The sequence below is a fragment of the Castor canadensis genome, chromosome 5 (assembly GCF_047511655.1).
Source record: "Castor canadensis chromosome 5, mCasCan1.hap1v2, whole genome shotgun sequence".
Classification (NCBI taxonomy): Eukaryota; Metazoa; Chordata; class Mammalia; order Rodentia; family Castoridae; genus Castor; species Castor canadensis.
The window spans coordinates 161,872,256-161,892,847 of NC_133390.1; the positions used below are offsets into that span (position 1 = coordinate 161,872,256).

Genomic DNA, 20,592 nt, shown 5'->3' on the forward strand with positions numbered 1-20,592 from the left:
ACAACCTGCCTCTTAAACCCCACTGCCCTGGGTCATCTCTGTTAGCTTCATGTTAGGACGAGGAAGCCAAGGCTCATCTACATACTCCCCAGGGCAATTTTACCAAGAAAGCACAGATCTAGGGTTCAAAGCCAGGCCTATGTGACACCAGAGCCAAACTTCCCGACTTCTAAACTTACAGATCTGGTTGTCTCATTGCTGAGTGACGTATGATAATCACTACTGTGTTCTGCTCAGGGATTCTGTGGGTCAGGCATTCGGACAGGTCAGCAGGATGGCTTATTTCTGCTCTGTGACACCTGGGATCTCAGCTAGATGGACTAAATGGGTGGGGAATGACGTCACACTGGGGACTGGAGCCATCTGACACCTGTGTGAAACGAGCAAGGGTTAGGTTCAGATAGGGCTGTTGATTAGAGTACCTGCCTGCGGCCTTGCACATGGCCTGGGCTTCTCGGCATAGCAACAGGTTCCAAGAAAGAGCAAGCTGAGATCAGAAGAGCCACGCGATCACAAACCACCTGGACTCAGGAGCCCCACGGCTTGACTTTTGCTATCTTCTCTTGGTTGAAACAATCACAGCCTTCCAGATTCAAAGGGAGGGGACACCTTCCCCAGGAGGAGTGTCAAGGAGTTTGAGGGCCTTTTATTACATCTGCTAAATCTACTGTGTGCCAGGCAGTGTTTCTAGCTCTGGGGAGACTGCAGTGAGTGATGGGGTCAAGACATGCTTTTCCAGTAGAAATGAATGAGGGTTCAGCAAAAGCAAATACAGAATCCTGATCCAGGTTAGGGAGCAAAGAGTCTGAGGCCTGATGGGCAGCTGGCCAGACAAGGAAAGGACATTCCAGGCAGAGGGGAGATGAGAGGATGGAAGAGGAGGCTGGAAAGGTAGGCAGGTCAGAAGAAAGCACTTGGATCTTACCCTTGGGGTCCTGTCACTCCACCAAGGATTCTAAGAAAGGACTGATAGGCCACCTCTGTGAGCTTGGATTATCTCTGGGAATCAATGACACTTAGAGGTCATGTAGAAAGACTGTGATGAGGGTGGTCCAGGCAAGAGGCAATAGTGGCTTGGACCAGGACAGTTGCCATGAGAATGGGAGAGGCTGCTAGGTATACAAGATATACAAAGAGCAGAATTCGTTCATGGTTATTGGGATGTGGAGTGTTACGGGCTTGTCAGGAGTGGCTCTTGGGGTGCTCAGTTGGTAACTTCTGAGACAGGAGACTCAGATAGGGGAGCAGGTGTACAGCAGGGAAGTCAACCCATTCAGGTCACCTTGGGGCCTCCCTAGGCCATGGGTGCAGCCTTTAAGAGCATTGACTCTGGAACTCACAACCTGTGTTCTAATCTTGGCTCTGCCACATGCTAACTGGATAAGTCTAGGTGGCTCCCTTGTCCTCCTGTTTCCATCAACATGGGGCTGATACATTAAACTGAAGCTTGGTTGTGTCTGCTGCTAGACACAGTAAATGATCAGTACTTGATCAGTAAGTGCTCAGTAAGTTTAAAATCTAAATCCAAATTGAAGTCAGCCATTCACATGCTTTTCTGCCTGTCCTAGACATCACCCGAGTGTTACCAACAAAACGATCCAAAAGATTGTCTGTCTGTGAGGCTCTGAACGAATTCTGTGGATGTGCTAAACACGTGTCCTGTTGTCCTGCTAACAGGGAGTCTCACGGCCATGGTGCAAAATGTGACGTTGGACCAATTACCGCTTTCGAGCTGCAGGTGTTTGATTTCTTCCTGTATTTTCCCTGCCTCTCTGTGACCTCTCCAGAAATCATTGCTCTCCCCCTCGCTGCTAAGCTATCAAATGGTGACACCGTTGACGACTTTTGTTTTGGTTTAGTTGCCACAGTTTTCAAAATGTCACGAAAACACACAGATGCTGGTAATTTCCAAGCGCAGGGGAGAGCTGCTGAAGAAACAGAGCCGAGCGCCAGCATGGGGCGCACACAGATGCACAGGAGGCGCTGGCTCGCACTTTTCTCCGCAAGCATAAACAGAGCAGAACAGCCAATTTTATAATTAACTGGGGACTGGTCTCCAGTTAAGCTTCTGCTTGGGGAAAATGGCCAAGCTGTTGCCAGGAGAAAGGCCTCGTGCCTTGTCTCTTCCTTGGGCTGGGGCACGTCGGAGATTTCTGCACTTTACCACATTGGAGTGTGTTTCAGGATGGAATTATTTACACCTCACTGTGGAGCTCAGTGGGTGGGTGGACACCGGGGAAGGCATAGCCAGGGACCCTAGGCAAGGAACTGGCAAGACAGGCCATGTGCAAAAAAGAGCACAGGGGCCTGAATCAAAAGATTATTACCATGCATGGTGGTGCATGACTATAATCCCAGCACTCAGGAAACTGAGGCAAGAGGCTTGTGAGTTCAGGCCAGCCTGGGCTACAGAGTAGTACCGTTTCTCAAAATCAAAACAAAAAAGGGCTGGGATGGGATGTAGCTTGGTGGTAGAGCACTTGCCTAACATGAATAAGGCCCTGAGTTTGAATAGCAACACTGAAAAAAAAAATTAAGAATTCTAAGATGGTGACAGCAGAGCAGGAAGTCACACATGTGGCGCTGGGGAGACTCTAATGAGAGGGGTCTCAGCCTGCGGGCAAAATACAGTTTCAGGGACTGAGACACAGGAGACTACAGAGGGAGGCCAGGTATACAGCAGGAACAAAGTCAGCACACAACAAACTAAATCCACTAGAACAATCCTTCTTCAAGGGCAATTTGGTCAGAAGTATCGAATTTCCAGAGCCTTTGACTCAGCAATTGTCCTTCAGTTAACAGCACTGGTGCAGTCTGTGATCAGAAGATCCTGGTTTTCGTGCTCCAAATGGAAAATCCAAGCAGAGCACGTGGATGGGGTGAGGTAGGATAGCTTTATTGAGGGAAAGGAGTCACCCGCTCTGCCAGGTGGGAAAAGGGAAGGAGCAGGACCTGCACAGAGGGTGCAGGTGGAGTCCACTGGTAGACAGAAAGCTTATCCTTTTCAGGTGCCTTTAAACCTACACGACCCCATGGGAGGTCAGGCCCAGGAGACTCCCACTCAATAAGGAATGAGTGGGGAAGGCGGGGGTCTGGGCCATCCCCGGGCAATCTACATGATCCCCAAACCTTTTCCTACTTCTAGCCTGCCTCACTCCTAACTCTTCTATGGCTACCTCTGCACAAAGGGGCGAGTCAACAGGGTTGACCCTTGACACAGTACAAGTCCACGGGCTTTCCTGTGTTCTCAGTTGCACAGCTACCGTCATAATCTACCTAAGGACATTTTCATCACCCAGTCAGAAACGCTGTACCCATCATAGTCACTCACAGAACATGTGGCAGGGTTTAGGGATGAGGTCACAGCTGCTACACAACGGAGAGTGTCCACTCTGCGCTCCACTCACATATGATGTTGTGCCCCTTACCCCCACCCCTCGTCTCATGGGCCAACAGCCTCCTGCAGAGTCCTGGACATGGGGACCCCCTGTCTCTAAGTTCTTGTGTCCAGGTGATTTCTAGAGCAGCAAGAATGGGCCAGAGCACATGTAAGAGGGACACAGTGTCCCGGATCAGGGAAACCTGTCCTCAGCAGAGGGGACAAATTCTACAAAGACAGGGAGGTGAGAAAGAGATGAGTTGGAGAACTGGGAAGCCGGGCTCCCGTGGGGAGAAGACCGGTGAGGAGATGGACCTATTGCCGCCCACTTCATGCTTCGAACACTTCTTGTTCATATTTTTTGCTGTGCTCTTAGGTGTGTGAACATTCCTAAGTACCATGGGTTCTTTGTGGATGTCCCCTGCTCCCAAGAAGGCATCTTAATCTGAAAGTAATATTGGTGCCTTTGTCCCTGTTGTGCAGGGGAGGGAGGAGGGAAGGCAGGCCAACATTTTGCCATCTTTGTGCTTTTGTGTGATTGGTATTGAGCCTCATGCCTGTTAGGCAAGTGCTCCACCGCTGAGCTACACCCTCAGACCGTCACCCTCCTACTTCTGACAGCTGCCATTTTGTATTATATAACTTTAAAAAGCAGCATTTGGATGACTTTTGTGTTTAACCAAATTGAGTTCCTTTTCAGCAGAGCAGTTCAAACCATCTGTGCTTATTGTTTATCTGGAAAAGAGACAGAAAAATCTTTTTTTTTTTTTTTGGTAGTACTGGGGTTTGAACTCAGTGCCGTGTGCTTGCTAGGCAGACATTCTACCACTTGAGCTTGAGCTAAATCTCCATCCTGAGATAAAGAACTTTGGCTTGGATCAATATTGAGCGCAAACATCTATAGACTTTGCATCATGTACCTTTTCTCCACTTGAGGAACGAGGGGATGCATTTCCTCTCTCTCCTTCTCGTCTGGAAGGGGCAGTTCGTGGTCTGGTGGCTGCTGTATGTTGTGGTCAGTGTGGATTCCACTCCGGTGCTTTTGGGATTATTACCAACTCCGACATTTCCCAAAGAATCTGGCTCTGACTGGCAGCATAGAAATATCACCCCAAGCTCATTTGAAGCCCTGGACTGTTACTTATCTGGACCTGGAGTTTGCTCTGTATTATCCTGGGATTATTTGATATCACAAAGTGGAAATTCATTCAGCGCGGCTTGTGAGGAAAAGGGGGACTGACGCATAGGATGCAGGAGTCAGGTCTGAGGATAAACCACAGTCCAAGTCATGAGAGGCTGCGACTTGTACCCGAAAAATCAAGCTGTGATCACCACCCCACACCTCTGGCTGCAGAGGGAGGGTCCCCTCTGCTTCCCTAGGAAGACTGGCCCTCTAGCCCCACCGTCTCCTCACATACTTGACGTCAACTCTGACATCCACCCCTCACACTCAGTCCTGCACCTCTGTGGTCTGGTGCTTTCCCTGAAGTCATAAATGGGGAAACCAGGGCTGGAGCTGTGAGCTTCACAGAGAAAGTGGGGACGGAGAAGGTAGATTTTTGGGTAAAACCCATTGGGATTTCCTTGCTCCGCTGGCCCATGCTTCATGCCCTCTCTCTAGTGTCCCCTCCACCCCCCAACCCCCAGGCATAGTGAAGACTGTCATCCTTGTAGGAGCAGAGGAAGCACCAAACTGGCCCTTTGTCCTCTGCAGCAGTACCTTGGCTTCCTACCAAAGATTCTGACCGGGCCATGGGTCCCTGATCAATTTGCTGAGATTGTCATGTGTCTTTCACTGCTGAGAGACAAGATGAACAACGGGATGTCTAGCCTCCAGAGGCTACAGACTGATTTCTAGAGAGGCCCAAACCTTAGGGCAGACCCAGCAAGAGCAGAGCCTGCCCTAACTTCCCTCCTCCCTCCCTCTTGCCACAGCTCTGGCCCCTCTGCAGGACCTGGGAATCTGCCTCTGCAGGAGCGGCCACCTGCCCGCTGCTCTGTGCTGTGCTCAGCATGGGAGAAGAGCTTGTTTGTGAATGGCTTCTGGATGGAAATGCAGCGGATTCAACAGAGGGATGAGCAGAAAGAGGAGGATGGAAGGGGTGAAGCCCAGCTCCCTGAGGGTGAGGATGGATGGAAGGGCCTTATTCCAGGGGAAGAGATGTGACAGGGTCCAGACCTGTCACCAAGACTGAACCAAGACTGAAAGGGTTGCAGTATGCTTTTCACTGATTGCTCTGCTTCACCCTTACTCTGCCATTTGCTCCCCGCACCACTGTCAAAACGACCCTTTGATAATGTGAATTAGATAGAGTTCTCCCCTTTAGAGTAAGTCATTTAGGAAACATTTATTTAGCATCTCTTATTTGCTGGGCACTATTTAGTCACTGGGGATACAAAACAGCCTCCTCTCTGAGGAGCTAACATTCTAGTGGATTCTAAGGGTTCTGCACACAACTCTCAACATTTTTTTTTTAATGACGGTACTGGGGGTTTGAACTCAGGGCCTCATGCTTGCTAGGCAGGTGCTCTACCAGTTGAGCCACGCCCCAGCCCTTACACACATCTCTCAAATGTCTCCCCATCTTTCTCAGAGTAACAGATGGCCACGTGTCCCTGTAACCACATCACAAACCACCTTAAACTTAGCAGTGTAAAGCAACACCGAGCAATTATTATTAATACAGCTCACTGTTCTGGGGATTGATTGGGTTCGGCAGTCAGGCAGCTCTTGCTCAAGGTCAGGAGTTCCTCTCCCTGGCCTCTGCATGTAGACTGGGCTTCCTCACACATGGCAGCTGGGTTTCAAGAATAAGAGCCCTGAGAAAGAACCAGGGTCACTGCTCCTGACCAGCTTTGGAAGAGAGTCAGCATCACTTCTGCTGCATTTTATTGCCCTCTGTGCACCCCAAATTCCAAGGAAGGGAAACCAGACTCTACCTCTCCATGGAGTGAGCATCAAAGAATTTAGGGATGAGATCCAGGCATGGTGGTACACACCTGTAATCCCAGCTATTTAGGAGGTGGAGGCAGGAGGATCATGAATTCAAGGCCATCCTGGACAAAATTAGCAAGACCCTACCTCAGAAAGACAAAAAAACACAAACATAAAGACTGAGAGTGTGATTCAAGTGGTAGAATGTTTGCCCCACAGTTGTGAGGCCCTGGGTTCAATTTCCAGTACAAAAAAAAAATACATAAAAAGAATTCGGAGACAAGTGGTAAGTCCACTACTTCATTGCCCACAAGGCTCTCCACAATTGGCCTGTATCCCCTCTCTGCCTCATCCCCTTCCAGCCTGTCTTTCTGACCCTCATATCTGCCCTTGAATGTCCTTGCTGTTACCGAACCATAAAAGCAATCCGTGACCTCAGATCTTTTATCCTTACTGTCCCCTAGGCCTGGAATGCTCTGCATTGAGGAACTGCACGGCTTATGCTTGTCCATCTCTGGGCACACGTCACCCCTCAGAAAGCACCTCACAACCACCTCTGTGAGACAGCACCCTACCTGTGACACTCTCCTGTCCCTTGCCCAACTTTACTCCTTAATATAGCAGTCCTTGCACCCTGATGTTGCTTAGTGTATTATTTGTGCACTGCCCGTGTCCCCACAGAATGCACCTTTGGGTCAGGCTGTGGCATGGGCAGTCCTTCCCTCTGCCATGGGTTTAGTGTCTGCAGCAGAGCCTGGCACCGTCCCAGACCCCAGCCTTCCTTGGCCAGCAGATGAGGGAAAGACAAGGCCATCCACACGGAGACCTTCTTGGTTTGGCAAATGCTTCAGCTGTGCTGACCCACAGTTGACAAAGCAGACCGTATGGCACTCAGACCTCCCGAGGGCTGATAGTCACGTGTAGTGACTTCAAGAAATGCCTGGAGTGGCTTCAGGAAGGGAAGTCTGTCTGCATTGTGGTATGGCCAGTAATCTAATTTCAAACCAAACCCTGGAGTGAAAGTGTTGAAGGGGGAGGCCTTCGGAGAAGTGAATAGACACAGGGACTTTTTTCAATAAGTTAAACAATGGGCCAAGTGTGGTGAGGCACAACTGTGGTTTGAGCTACTTGGGAGGCAGAGATAGGAGGAGCTCCCTCTGAGGTTGAGACCTGGGCAAAAGCAAAAGACCCTATATGAAAAACAAAGCAAAAGGACTTGGTGTGTGGCTCAAGTGGCACAGTGCCAATTCTCAGAGGATGCATTAGCTCTTGCTCATAGGGAGGGAGAGCCAGGTGGGTGTCAATGATCTGGCAATGAGCTGTGGATACCCCTTGCGTCCACTGGAGTGGGGGCAATCTCTGTGGGGCTTAGGACAGTGTGTGTGGCTGAGTGTGGAGCTGTGTGTTCATCTGCTGTTCTCCCTTTGTTGGCCAAAGGGGAAGCTGAAGCCCAGTGGCTGCAGGACACAGGCCTGTCAAGCCTCGTTGGTGGCCCAGGCTTGGATGGTGATCACCAAGGGCTCCTGTCTACACTGACACAGACCCAGGTGACTGCTGTGTGCCGCCGGCTGGACGTCTATGCCCGTTCAGCCCGAAGACGACACAAGGCACCCATCAGAGATGTCAGGAACATCTTTGGGGTCTTCAGTTCAGGGGTGAGTAAGTGGCAAAAACATCACTGCAAGCCCTCTCTGCCTGGGGGCCTCCGTGATGCCACCACAGCCCAAGAGGTACGGTGTCTCTGCTGAGGCCTGTGGGTGCGTGTTTGCACACGTGCTCCCTCAGGCCACTGTGTCACCATGTTGAATGCAGATCTTTCTCTGCTGTGCATGCCAGTGTACCTGTGCCTGCTGCTACCCGTGCTCGGGTGGACCTGAAAGCTTAGGTTCTCTGCCTAAGTATCAGCACAGTTACAACACTCTGTTGTCACTGGTGTGTCTGCTGGCACCTGAAGTCTGACAGGCTGTGGGCATTTTCCTCCTTGGAGAAAATCTGAAGGAGCATAGCTCAGTGATTAAAATGACAGGCACTGGATCCAGACAGCCCTGGGTCCCACCGTGCCTCCCCATGTACTTAGCTGCTGTGGGGTCTTAGGCAGGTAACTTAGCCTCTCTGAGCTTCAGCTGCTCCATTTGTGATGGTTCCTATCTCCAGGACTATGTGAGTATCACTTGCTTCCCACAGGACTAATTGAGCACCACCTCTAATTTGCATAGGAAGTGTCTTTAGAGAATGGGGACTCAGGAATGAAACGGACCCAGCTCAGTTCCAGGGCTTCTAAGTCTCCTCCAGGTAAGTGGTCTCCAGGCTGCACAAGTGCACTCTGTGAACTGAGAGCTTGCGTATCTCTAAGCATTTCCTCTTTCCTGCTGGTTTCTTCCCTTCCCTGCTTGAGGGCAGAGGAAGGGGCGCTGCGGAGACAAGGTGGACCCTTAAATGGACTATTCTTATCAGGCTCATGGGCATCAGTCCAGAAAGCCCCTAGTGAGGAAATCACTTCCTAGGGCAGTGGGCCTGAGTCCAAAGCCTAGGAACTTGCTCCCTGGTAGCCAGTCCTAACTGTCTCTCTGTTTTGATTCCCCAGGAACAGCTGAGCCTGACAGGCCACAGGAGCAGGCTGGGAGGGAGGAAGTCTTCAACATGGACGCTGCCTACTCAGAACAAGCTGCTTCCCTCCTTCAGAGGGCCAGGCCATCTCAAGGAGGCACCTGTGCCTGGGGCAAGGGTCCCCTACCGGTAAGGACATTGCCCAAAGGTCTTTAGGCACCAGTACATCCTGGCCCACCCTCCTCACACCTCCATTACTGCCAGGCACACAGCAGAGATGTCATTGAATCATTTACTCTGGGCATTTTACTATAAGTTAGATACCTAATGCACTAGAATAACTGAACAATTGAAAAACACACACAGCACACAAACAAAAAAACCACCGTGTGGCTCTCACACATCAAGCCCCAAAATTAATTTGGAAATAACTAGAGAAGCTATTGATGGTGGGTTTTTTGTTTTTTTTTTTTTTGGTTGTGGTAGTACTGGGGTTTGAACTTAAGGCCTTGTTCTTGCTAGGCAGTCTCTTTACCACTTGAGCCATGCCCACAGTCCAGTAAACTCAACTGACTTTTTTTTTTTTTTCTTTTTGTGGGGGTTTGAACTCAGGGATTCATGCTTGCAAAGCAGGTACTCTCCCATTTAAGCCACTCTGCCAAAGCTATAGTTGGATAGTTTGCTGGACAAGGGAGAACTTTCTAGGAACAAAAGCAAAGAAAACTTCATACCTCAGTGCTGCCAAAATAAATTTTTTAAAAAGAAAGAAAAAAAAAAAAAAAAAGCAAAGAAAACTAGCAGTGAAAATACCAATAGTGCTACCAGATATGGGCTCCCTGCTCCCTAGTCCCTGGCTACTGCATACCTAGGTAGCTATCATCCAGATCAAGGTCTAGAACCTTCCACTCCCCACACCCCCCAAAAAGCTTCCTCATTCCCTTCCCAGGCAGTCCCCCCACCCCAGGCAGGCTTCCCTGGCTTCTCTCATGGGGTTTGGTCTTTCCCAGGCTCTGCTGCTACTAAAGGAAATTCCTTCACTGACCACGTTTTGGACCGGTTGGGTAGTCCTGGGTACATTTTCCCTGAGGGCTGCCCTGGCCCTGGCCCCCAGTCTTTCCATGCTCCTGCTTGTAGCCTTTCCCTTCCCTGGGAGATGAGCACTTCATTGCACCCCCACTTTATGATAGAAAAAGGATAAGTGAGGCTCAGAGAGGTGAAGTGACAGAGCTGGCTGACATGGAAATGAGAACTGGAGCCCACAGCTGCTGGACCCCAGAGCCTTCCCACTGGCCACTATTCTCTACATCCAAATGGAATTTCACTTCAAGCTTTTCATTTTGCAATAATCTTAGACTCACAAGAAGCTGCAAAAATAGCAGAGTCCCCGTGTCCTCTTCACTTAGTTTCTTCCAGTGACAATGTCTTCCATAGTCATAGTTCAGCAGATACAGTCGCCTTCCTTCCTGTCTTCCTTGTTTTTCAGTACTAGGGATGCTAGGCAAGTGCTTTGCACTTGAGCCATTCCCTGGTCCCTTTGTTTATTTATCTATTCATTGATTTAGGCAGTACTGTAGTTTTAACTCAGCTAGTCAGGTGCTCTACTGCTTGAGCCACACCTAATAGCCTGTTGTTTTTTTTTTTTAATTTTATTTTTGAGCTAGGGTCTCTCTAACTTGCACAGGCTGGCCTCAAACTCACAAGTCTCCTGAATCTACCCCCAACGTAGCTGCGATTACGGGCATGCATCACTAAGCCTGCTCACCTAAATACTTATGTAAAAAATCAGAGATAATTAATGCTCTGCACACTCTTGACCTCTTTCTTGACGATTTTTCCCACTAAACAGTGAATGATGGTAATAGTACTAAGGATGTCACATGTTGACATTTTTGTAGAACTGGGGTTTTGAACTCAGGGCTTCTTGCTGGCAGAGCAGGCACTCTACCACTTGAGCCCACCTCCAGTCCATTTTGCTCTGGTTATTTTGGAGATGGGGATCTTGCAAACTGTTTGTCTGGGCTGACCTTGATCCTCTGAATCCCAGCCTCCCAAATAGCTAGGATTACAGACATGAGCCACCAGCATCTAGCTACATATTGACTTTTGACCACAGACCAGGCACTCTCCCAAGTACTTTACATTTGTGATTTCATTTCACTGTAGTGTTAGTGGTAATCATTTGCATAAGCAAAAATAGTAACAGCTAATAATTATCAAGTATACACTGTGTGTCAGGCACTGTGCTGTGTATACTCTAGCTCTTCAATAGTACTGTGATGTTGTATTGTCTGTTTTCCATCACTATAACAAAATACCTAAGGCAGTAAACTTATAAAAGGTTTGTTTTGACTCATGGTCCTGGAGAATCCACTCCAATTAGGAAGTCTGTGCTTTGCTGTGGCACAGTAAACCATTCACCATATGAGCCAGGAAACAAGAGAGACAGGAAGGGACCAGGATCTCATAACTTCCTTCAAAGATATGCCCAGTGACCTAAGGACCTCCCACTAGGTCCCACTCCCTCTCACTAGAGCCACCCTGGAGACCAAGCCTTTAACACACAGACCTTTGGGGACCATTCAACATCCAGACATTGCACTGATATTCGTTCCCCTGTGCAGATGAGAAAATTGACACCAAATGGGTAATAATATCTGCCTGAACGCAAGATTAAGTCAGGATTTGAATTCGGGAAGTACAACTCAGCCCATGCACTGGGCTGGATTTTAACCATAACAATATCAAGTACAACAATGGAACACTTCCTTTCCCTTGAGAGCTCCAGCAGGGCACTGGGGGGATAGGCTGACCAAGTCCTTCAGGCAAGGCTGAACAGATTGGCCCCTCTTGCTTGCTGTTTGACCTTGAACTGCAGAATGCTTAGAGATGCCTGCAGAGCCCCAAGATGGCCTCTAGAGGTCACAGTTGAGCACCATTTACTTTATCATGCAGAGAGGAGAGGAGAGGAGAGGAGCACTGAGCCATGCATGGCAGGCTAGGGTCTGGACAGGGATAAGAGGCACCTGGGGTGATCCCGCTCCCCCAGGCCCTCTGGTTGTATTGTAGGCCATGCAAACAACTCACATTTATTGGAGGCTTGCTAACCTGGCATTTGGCACTGTGCTAACCTCAAGCTCATTTTACACAGACAACAGCCTTCTGAGGTGGAAAGTACTTGTGATTCCAGCCTGAGAATCAGGTTCAGAATGTCACCAGCTGGTGTGAGGCAGAGCTCGGCCTCGAGTCTCCTGTACCTGGCTCTCAGCCCACTGCTCGCCCTCCGCCCCCCTCCAACCCAAATGCTTGCAGGGATGGGTGGTGGGGCCTCGGCACACACATCACACATGGCACTCAGTCGGACAAACTGTCCTTGCTCCCTTCCTTAGAAGTTCAGAGTCGCCAAAGGCAGACTCGGCAGGCTCGGCGTGACGAGGATAGGAGACTTGTCCTCGCAGGATATGAAGAAGGTCCCTCCTTTGGCCCTCATAGAGCTGACGGCGCTCTGTGACATCCTTGGCCTGGACTTGAAGCTGAGCAAGGCGGGGAAGTGGAAAGCCCCAGGTCAGCCCCTGCGCAGGAACCTTGGGGATGCTGGTGCGCTGCCACCCACACACGCTCAGTTTCTACAGGAGGTCTGCCGGCTATAGGTTTTCCACACACTACACCAATTCGCAGGTGCAGTGGCTCAATCCTAGCTACTAAGGAGGTGTAGATGGGGAGGACTGCAGTTCAAGGCCAACCCAGGCAAAAAGTTAGTGGGACTCCATCTTACCCAATGGCTGGGCACTGTGGAATACACCGGTCATCCCAGCTACATGGGAAGCACAAATAGGAGGATCACAGTCCAGGCAAGCCCTGGTAAAGAGAGACCCTATCCTAAAAATAACCAATGTAAAAAGGGCTGAGGGTGTGGCTCAAGTGATAGAGCATTTGCCTAGAAAGCACCAGGTCCTGAGTTCAAGCCTCAGTACCACCCCAAAAAAATTATCCTGCAGACTTTATTTATTCCTATTGGGGAAATAGAGTAAAATACAGAAAGGGGGACTACAATTTGGATATGAATGCTGCTAGCCTTTAGTGTTCCATCTTGCATTTGTGTATGAATATCTTTTTTTTTACTTACTAGTGGTTGTTGTATCACTCAACTATCGGCACAGTGATGCTATATAACAAACAACCTCCCAGCTCCCAGGCTTGCGTCTTCTGACTCTCACTCCCTTGTGTGGTGAGCTTGGGTTGCTTGGAGGATCAAGGCTGGCTTCTCTCCAAGCTGGGCTGGGCCTAGATCTGCTCAGGGATCTCTGCTCTTCTAGGAGCCACAGGCTGTTTGAAGCATTTTTTCCTGGCAGTGCAGAAGCATAGGGGGCAAATGCTGACCCCAATGCATTTGAAGCCTCTGTTGGATATGTAGGTTCCTGTGCCATTGGACCCAATGGTTCCCACGGCCAAGCCCAAACTACTTCCTTCCCATCCTCCCTCCCTCCAGTGCTGGGAATTGAACCTAGGACCTCAGGAATGCTAGGCAAGTGCTCTACCACTGAGCTATACCCCTAGCCCAGCTCTGCTTCTGTAATGAGAAGAATTTCCAGCTCACGTGGCAAAGGGTCTGAACACAAGGAGGGATAATGAACTTGGAGCAATAGTGTCGTTTGCCACAAATATTAAATATTCTTTGAGAAATAGTTTTTAATCACTGCACTGTCTTCCTTCCTCTGGATACATCATGAATATAGTAGGATGTATCCTAATATACTTAGCACTTCCCTTTTAGTGAAACGCTGTTATTTCCAAGTTTTTCCCTATTATAAAACAGTCACTATTGTTAAAACTAGAACTTTGTCTGCATCTTCTATTATTTTAGAAAATACTGAAGTTCTTTGGGAATTTTTTTGTTGTTGTCATTGTGTTTTTGGTACAGGGTTTTGTGTTACATAGCCCTGGCTGGCCTGGAACTCACAATCTTCCTGCCCTTACCTCCTGAGTGCTGGGATTACAGACGTGCACATCCACACTGGCTTTTATTAAGTTCTTAATATATAGTTCTTCAATAGTGTATGGAAATGCTCACCTCACTGCATCATTACCAGCATGATGCACTGTTGCTTTTTTGTTGATTTCTTCAAGAACAGGAAGGTGGATGAGGAAGACCAGAGAGGGGTCTGGCAGAGGGGAGTAGGCTGGTGAAGGCAGAAGGAAGGAAATTGTAAAGAAAACATGGAAGGAGGTCTCAAGCCAGGATGGTTGAGAAGACCTGGGGAATGCATTTCTTAGGACCTGGGCCCATCCCTGCAAAGCTAGACCCTCTGCCCTAGACTGCTGTCCCTTGTTGTCCCCAGTGCTCCTTGGAGCCACAGCACATTTCCTTTCAAGCCCTCGGTATCCAGCTGAGATTGTCTGCTCTATGACACACCTGAGGGCTCCTCATTGCCAAGGCTAGGTGCTCCACCTGGTATGGAGACCTTCAGGCTCAACCATTCTCTCGAGAGCTCAGTTCTTCCTCGGGGGAGGTGTCTGATTGTAGTCACCCACCCATCTTGTGAGCTGGAGCCCAGTGGTCACTGCAGGCCGCAAGCTGCATCTCCCACTCTTGTGACTTCCCGCAGACACTTGCCTTGTTGGTGTGCCCCTTGACAGCCTGCTGGAAGTTGACCACAAAGTCCTCCCCAGCATCCAGATCCCACTGCTCCTGCAAGCCGTAAGTTGCCCCCAGTTTGAAATCTCCATGAGTCTCCCTATCCTTTAGAGTTACAATAACTGTATCCTCCTTTTACTGATGATGAGATGAGAGAAAGTAACATAAAGCCTTCACCACAGTGCCCGGCTCATGGATGGGGTCAAAAATGCCCTTTAGGTTGAGGATGTAGCTCAGTGGTGGAGGGCTTGCCTGGCATGTGCAAGACTCTGAGTTCATCCCCAACACGGTGAAAAAAAGAAGGAAATAATTTAAAAAAAAAAAAAAAGCAAGGCTCTCATTAGGAGGAAAACCTTCTCACCCTCTCTTCTTCCTGGTGTGCATGGGAGGCAAACACAGCCGTTAGACTCTCTCTTCTCAGTGGTGGCTGGTTTAAATGTTGCTTTCTTCCTTGACAGCTGCTGGCCTGTTTGGAGAAGAGAGGGCTGGATGCAAAAGGCATTCTCAGGGTGCCTGGGTCCCAGGCCAGGGTCAAGGTAACGTCTGGCTCCCCCACTGCATCTTGGTTACTATGTTAACTGGGAAAAGATCCAGGTCCTGGTTATCTGTCCTGGTTGACTTGGTCTCTGTGGGCCGTGGGATTCTAAGAGGACTGGAAAGAGAAGAGGTAACCCAATCGAGCCGGGAGTTAAGAGCACCAGCCGTGGGTCACACTGCCAACACCTACTAAGTGGACGCTGTGCTCAGCGGTTTCACAGTAGGCCTCTAACCCCCATAGCAACTATGGCAGGGAAGGGCTGTCATTGCCCCACTGTGCAAATGAGGGCATTGAGGCCCACGACAGGTGGAAGAACAGCTGAAACTGGAGCATTGGGCCAACTTGTCCCTAATGCCCTCTTCCTTTAGGGGCTGGAACAAAAGCTGGAGAGAGACTTCTATGCTGGCCTTTTCAGCTGGGATGGGGTTCACCCCAATGATGCCTCCGATTTGCTCAAAAGATTCCTGAGGAAGCTGCCGGTGCCTCTGCTCACTGCCGAGTATCTCCCAGCCTTTGCTGCTGTGCCCAGTGCGTGGTGCCAGCCCTTTGCCCGGGGTGGGGGGTCATGCCCTGGTCTTGGTTATAGATTTAGTGGTGGGAAGGCAGGACACCTGTTTCTAGGAATTCTGTTTCCTCAGATCTCTAACTGATGGGGCAGGAAGTGTGCGCTTGCACATGCATGTGTGAGCGTGTGTGAGCATGTGTGTGTTGTGTATCAATGTGCATGTCTTCCTGTATTTGTCATCACTCACACGGGTGTGCAGTGTGGCAAGGAGCCACAGTCCCCACCAGTCTTCATGGGGACCCACACTCCTCCAAATCATGGAGTTGAACTTATCAGGTGTCTAACTGTGTGTCTATGGCACACAGTGTGCATGTCCATCTGTCCGTACGCACGCCTACAGGTTGGCATGTGTCACAAGAACCCGTCTCTCTCTATTCTGCATTGATGTATGTTCCTCTCTGGACTTCTTTATAATCCCCAGCATGCAACAGTCACTTGTATTTTTCTCCAAAGAATAATGCACCTGCAAACTTGAGGGAAACCTGGTGTCTCTCTCTCTCTCTCTCTCTCTCTCTCTCTCTCTCTCTCTCTCTCTCTCTCTCTCATCAAAAGCTTTAGGGCTCCTGCCACCAGAACTCCACCCCTCCATAGTGGGACCCTAACAGTCCTCTCTAGCTTTTGCGTCTCACAACCTCGTTTTTCACCTAAACATACATCAGATCACATGCTGCTTCCTGCTCACCCAACACACTTGGAAAGAGACTCCCTCTTCCTTCCCAGCCTACCAGGCCCTGCCTGTCTCTGACCCCCTCCTCCTGAGCCCCCTCCCTCCCACAGCCCGGCCACCCCTTTGCTGTTCCTCTTCAGGCCCCTGCGCCTGCGCTCTCTGCCTGGAAGGTACTCCCTTCCCGCCGTCCTCTGCCTCCTGCTATTCTGACGTCATGTCAATGTCAGCACCTCAAGCAGCCCTGACGTGCCCTGCCACAAGCCCACCCGGCCTCTGTAATGACATAATGACAGATGCAACGGTGCCTGTGTTACCCTGCTTTCCTCTCTCTAAGCAGGAACCCTGGCTGGAAATACTCGGATGTGTCTTTGCTTGTTTGTTGTCTGGTTTTCCCCACGATGTGCGCTCCACTGCCTTATGACTTTGCTTCTTTTGTAACTGGGTCCTAGGTCCTGGACCAGAGCCTGGTGGGCACCTGATAGGAACCTGATGAGTATTTTCTGAGCAGCAAGTGAATGAAGGCCATGCAGTCCCCTCTGTCCCCTCTGCAGGACGGGTCTGGTCTGGCCCTGCAGTTCTTTCTTTGAGTTCTGCAACTACAACCCCTCTCCTCCCCAGAGACCCCCACTCACTCCAGGTGTGGGTCAGGTTTTCCTTTCCAACCCTCCAATCGCAAAGGATTTTCTTAAACCTTCCACCAGGACAGGTGAGCTCGGCATTCTCCCTCCCAGGGACGACTTGCTTCAGTTCTCACGCTGCACATCGGGGTGTGTGTAGATGTGAGGGTGCTGTGCATGCACGCATGCGTGAGTGTGTTTGCTTTTTAGTCACAAAGGATGACAGCCCCTAAACCAGCCCTGGTGGGGGCTCTGTCTGAGAGGGAGGGATTGACCTGAGACCCTCTCTCTTCCAGACCTCCCTGACCTGAAACAGCGCCTGCAGGCTCTTCACCTGCTCATTCTCCTCCTCCCGGAGCCCAACCGAAACACCTTAAAGGTAAGGTTGCCTCCATTCTCTCACCTCAGCCACAACCACAGTAATGACTCCAAATGTGCTGGTTTAGTTACTCATTCAACAACCATGCCAGGTGTTTTTTTGTGCGTGTGTGTGTGTGGTGAGGTGGTCATCAGTGTAGGTCTTTCCAGATTTTTTTCCTAAAAAAGCAAAGAGGTCCTGCAAGGGAAAGAGCCTCTGGAGTGGTCTGCACAGAATAGCAGCTCTGTGTGGTGCTAACAGGTGTTGCAGGGAAAGTGCTCTGTGTGCCAGGGAGACACAGAAGCTGTGGAATGAGGCCCAGGATAACTCTTTCCTGTGGGCTTCTTGGAGCTGTCCATACATGGAGGCCTGGAGAATCTCCCAGGGGGCCTGTGGCACCTTCCAAACTCAGTTGAGCTCATACCCTTTTGTTGTGTGAGGCGTTGCATGGCCCTGGGATTCTGTGGGGAGCTGGATTAGGAAACAGTCCCCTAAGGGCTTCCCACTGTGTCTTCTGGGAGTGGGTGACTGGGGGTAGGGGCTGGGAACAGCCTTGGCTTAGCTCTCTGTGCCCACGATCCTGGCCGTCCTTGGGTCAGACTCAAAATGTGCCTGCAAGGGTGAGCATTTGAGGAGGCCTGGGCACCAGAGAGCACCAGTTCCAAGTGGAGTTTTTGGGAGGGGGGGTTGTTGGTGTTGGGGGTGGTTTTGTTTGCTTCTTTGTTCTTGTTTTCTAGTACTGTAGATGGAACGAGTCAAGGGCTCTGCCACTTGCACCATTCACCACACCACCAGACCTCTTTTTTTGTTTGTTTCTGAGATAAGGTCTCACTATCTTTGCTTGAGCTAGCCTCAAACTACAATCCTCCTAATTCTGCCTCCTGCGTAGTTGGCTCATGCCACCACTCACAGCTCCACACTTCCTTTTCAGTAACTAAGGATAAAGAAGCTTCCTGAATGATTGTTTTGGGAGCTGCAAAAGCTAACACATGCTTGAGCTAGCCTCAAACTACAATCCTCCTAATTCTGCCTCCTGCGTAGTTGGCTCATGCCACCACTCACAGCTCCACACTTCCTTTTCAGTAACTAAGGATAAAGAAGCTTCCTGAATGATTGTTTTGGGAGCTGCAAAAGCTAACACATGAGAAATTATGGAGTATAAGATGAAGTTCTTTATGGGTGCTCAATATATGCCTGGCCTCCCTCCCTCCCTCCCTCCCTCCATCCCTCCATCCCTCCCTCCTTATCTTCCTTCCTTCCTATCCACCATTCTTCCTCCCTCCCTCCTCCATCCATCTTCCCATCCTTCCATCTCTCTGTCCCTCTGTTCATCCTTACTGGCCATGTGGTCCTCGGCACATTCTCCAAGCCAGTGTCCTTCTCTGTAAAACAGGCACAGTAGTCAAATCTGCCTTAAGAGCTGCTGTGAGGACTCAGTGAGATGGTAACCAAGTATAGCAAATGGTGTAACTGCAGGGCAGGAACACAAGGCATAACAGTAGCTGTCATCCTATACCCTTCCTCCCAGCATCTCTGCTTCCCTCCTCTTTCCTTTGTATTTTGGTTTGGTCCAGACTCCAGAAAGAAGGAGCTGTCCTGGGGCTCACCAAGAAAAGGCCCCCTTTCCAGACCTGTGGCTCTTTTTGACTAGAAGTTGCCACCTGACCCTGATGTCTTTTAATCTCAGAGAACACAGGAAGGGAGAGAGTTTGGGTCACATTTTGCAGAGCAGGAAACTGGGACACAGAGAGGTCACCTAGTGGGCTTGTGGCAAAGCTGGAACTGAGACTCTCCCCTTGCCCTCCAACCCCTGGTTCCTTTCTAGTACCTACGTGATCCGTGAGGATGTTCTGGGAAGGTGGGGGGCACCAGGGATGTGCTGGGCTTTAAGGCAAGTTCTGTTTTCTTCCCTAGGCACTCCTGGAATTCCTCAGGAAGGTGGTGGCCCAGGAACAGCACAACAAGATGACTCTTTGGAACGTTTCCATGGTGATGGCCCCTAATCTCTTCCTGCACCAAGGGCATCCCCCCAAGCTCCATAAGGGTGAAAAGCAGCTGGCAGAGGGTGCAGCTGAGGTGCTGTGCATAATGGTACACTACCAGGACCTGCTCTGGACGGTGAGTGCTGGGCCACATAGAGAGGAGGGCTGGTGTTCATCCAGCAGAGGGATGGTCTGCCCCCTCTGGCTGCAGCTGCTGGCACCCTTCTATCCATCCACTCATCCACCAATCTTTACCCGCCCATTCACCCACCCAGACCCCTACTATCCATTCATCCACCAACCCATCCATCCACCATCCATCCATCCACTCCACCTGTCCACACACCTATCCACCATCCATCCATCATCCATCCATTACCCTACTCATTCACTCACTCATCCACCCATCCATCCATCATCCACCCACTCACTCATCCATCTAAATACCCACCCATTCACCCACCCACCCACTCACCTACCTATCCATCTTTCCTTCTTCCTCTCTGCAACCATAAGGTCATTAGGTTAGATCTCTTATTCCAGACACCAGCAAATGAAGGCCTGGCTGAGTGGTTCCCAGTTCCTCCCACCCCACCAGGCACTCGTCTGTGTTCTAAACAAACCAAAGGCCAGCTGGTTCTTCAGGTGCTTCACACTGCTGAGTTCTCACTCACGGGCTTCACTCTGATTGCAATTCCCCTTTCTCTTTTTGAAAATCAGAGCCAGTGCCCTCTGCTCATTCTTTCAGACCTGGTTTAGACATCAGCTTCTCTGTTGAAAGCCTCCTACTCCTCTCCCCTCTTCCCCTTACACTCCCACAACTTTTTTGCACTTGGCCCTCTGAAGTAATGCTGTGACTAAAAAACAGTGGATTTATAATTTTTTATTGTAAGGAATTTTTAATTAAAAATTTCCTAAATTCCACCTTTATTTTTTTTTATAAAAGCTTCAGACAGCAGAGATGTCTGAAGACAGACAGTAAGATGGAGATGTTCCCATTGCCTTCCCTACCCACATGTGTCATCTTGCTTATGACACCTACAAACACACATATGATCTCATAGTTCTGTCAGACCCAGGTAACAGCTGATTGTCTCCAGGGTCCTGGAGTCTGGAGTCTCTGTCTGTCTGCAGGGTTCTGACTGCACAGAGAATGGACTGACCTGCAGGTCTCAGCATTTCCCCATGGTCTCAGAGCAGGAGGCAACTCTGTGTGCTTAGGGACACCCCTGCCTGGTGTGCCAAACAGAAGCTGTTGCACAGCAAGTGTAGGACTTCCGGAGCCTCAGGGTGGGCTCCACTCCCAGAATTTCCTACTCCAAGGCCCTCTTTGGGGGCTAAATGCACCCCCTTCTTCCCACAAACTAGTCCA

At 49.9% G+C, this 20,592-nt stretch overlaps 1 protein-coding gene and 1 long non-coding RNA gene across 4 annotated transcripts in view; one reads left to right on the plus strand and one right to left on the minus strand.

The window, feature by feature from the left end:
* The window catches only part of Arhgap40 (Rho GTPase activating protein 40), a 30,938-nt gene that overhangs the window by 6,166 nt on the left and 4,180 nt on the right, over positions 1-20,592 (plus strand). Inside the window, exons 2-11 of the mRNA XM_074074750.1 lie at positions 5,315-5,502; positions 7,752-7,969; positions 8,531-8,606; positions 8,899-9,050; positions 12,248-12,422; positions 14,465-14,556; positions 14,952-15,029; positions 15,400-15,559; positions 17,177-17,259; positions 19,153-19,356. Coding sequence (XP_073930851.1) covers positions 5,315-5,502; positions 7,752-7,969; positions 8,531-8,606; positions 8,899-9,050; positions 12,248-12,422; positions 14,465-14,556; positions 14,952-15,029; positions 15,400-15,559; positions 17,177-17,259; positions 19,153-19,356 — 1,426 coding nt within the window. The remainder of the gene's footprint in view (positions 1-5,314; positions 5,503-7,751; positions 7,970-8,530; positions 8,607-8,898; positions 9,051-12,247; positions 12,423-14,464; positions 14,557-14,951; positions 15,030-15,399; positions 15,560-17,176; positions 17,260-19,152; positions 19,357-20,592) is intronic.
* Positions 1-20,592, minus strand: part of LOC141423402 (uncharacterized) — a 91,427-nt gene that overhangs the window by 5,180 nt on the left and 65,655 nt on the right. For 2 of the 3 annotated variants that reach the window (XR_012448244.1, XR_012448242.1), the window contains 2 exons: positions 14,855-14,959; positions 180-370 (listed from right to left, as the gene is read on the minus strand). This is a non-coding gene — a long non-coding RNA (uncharacterized lncRNA). Of the gene's footprint in view, positions 1-179; positions 371-13,764; positions 14,039-14,854; positions 14,960-20,592 lie in introns of those variants that run through there. The other variant, XR_012448243.1, reaches the window with a different exon arrangement.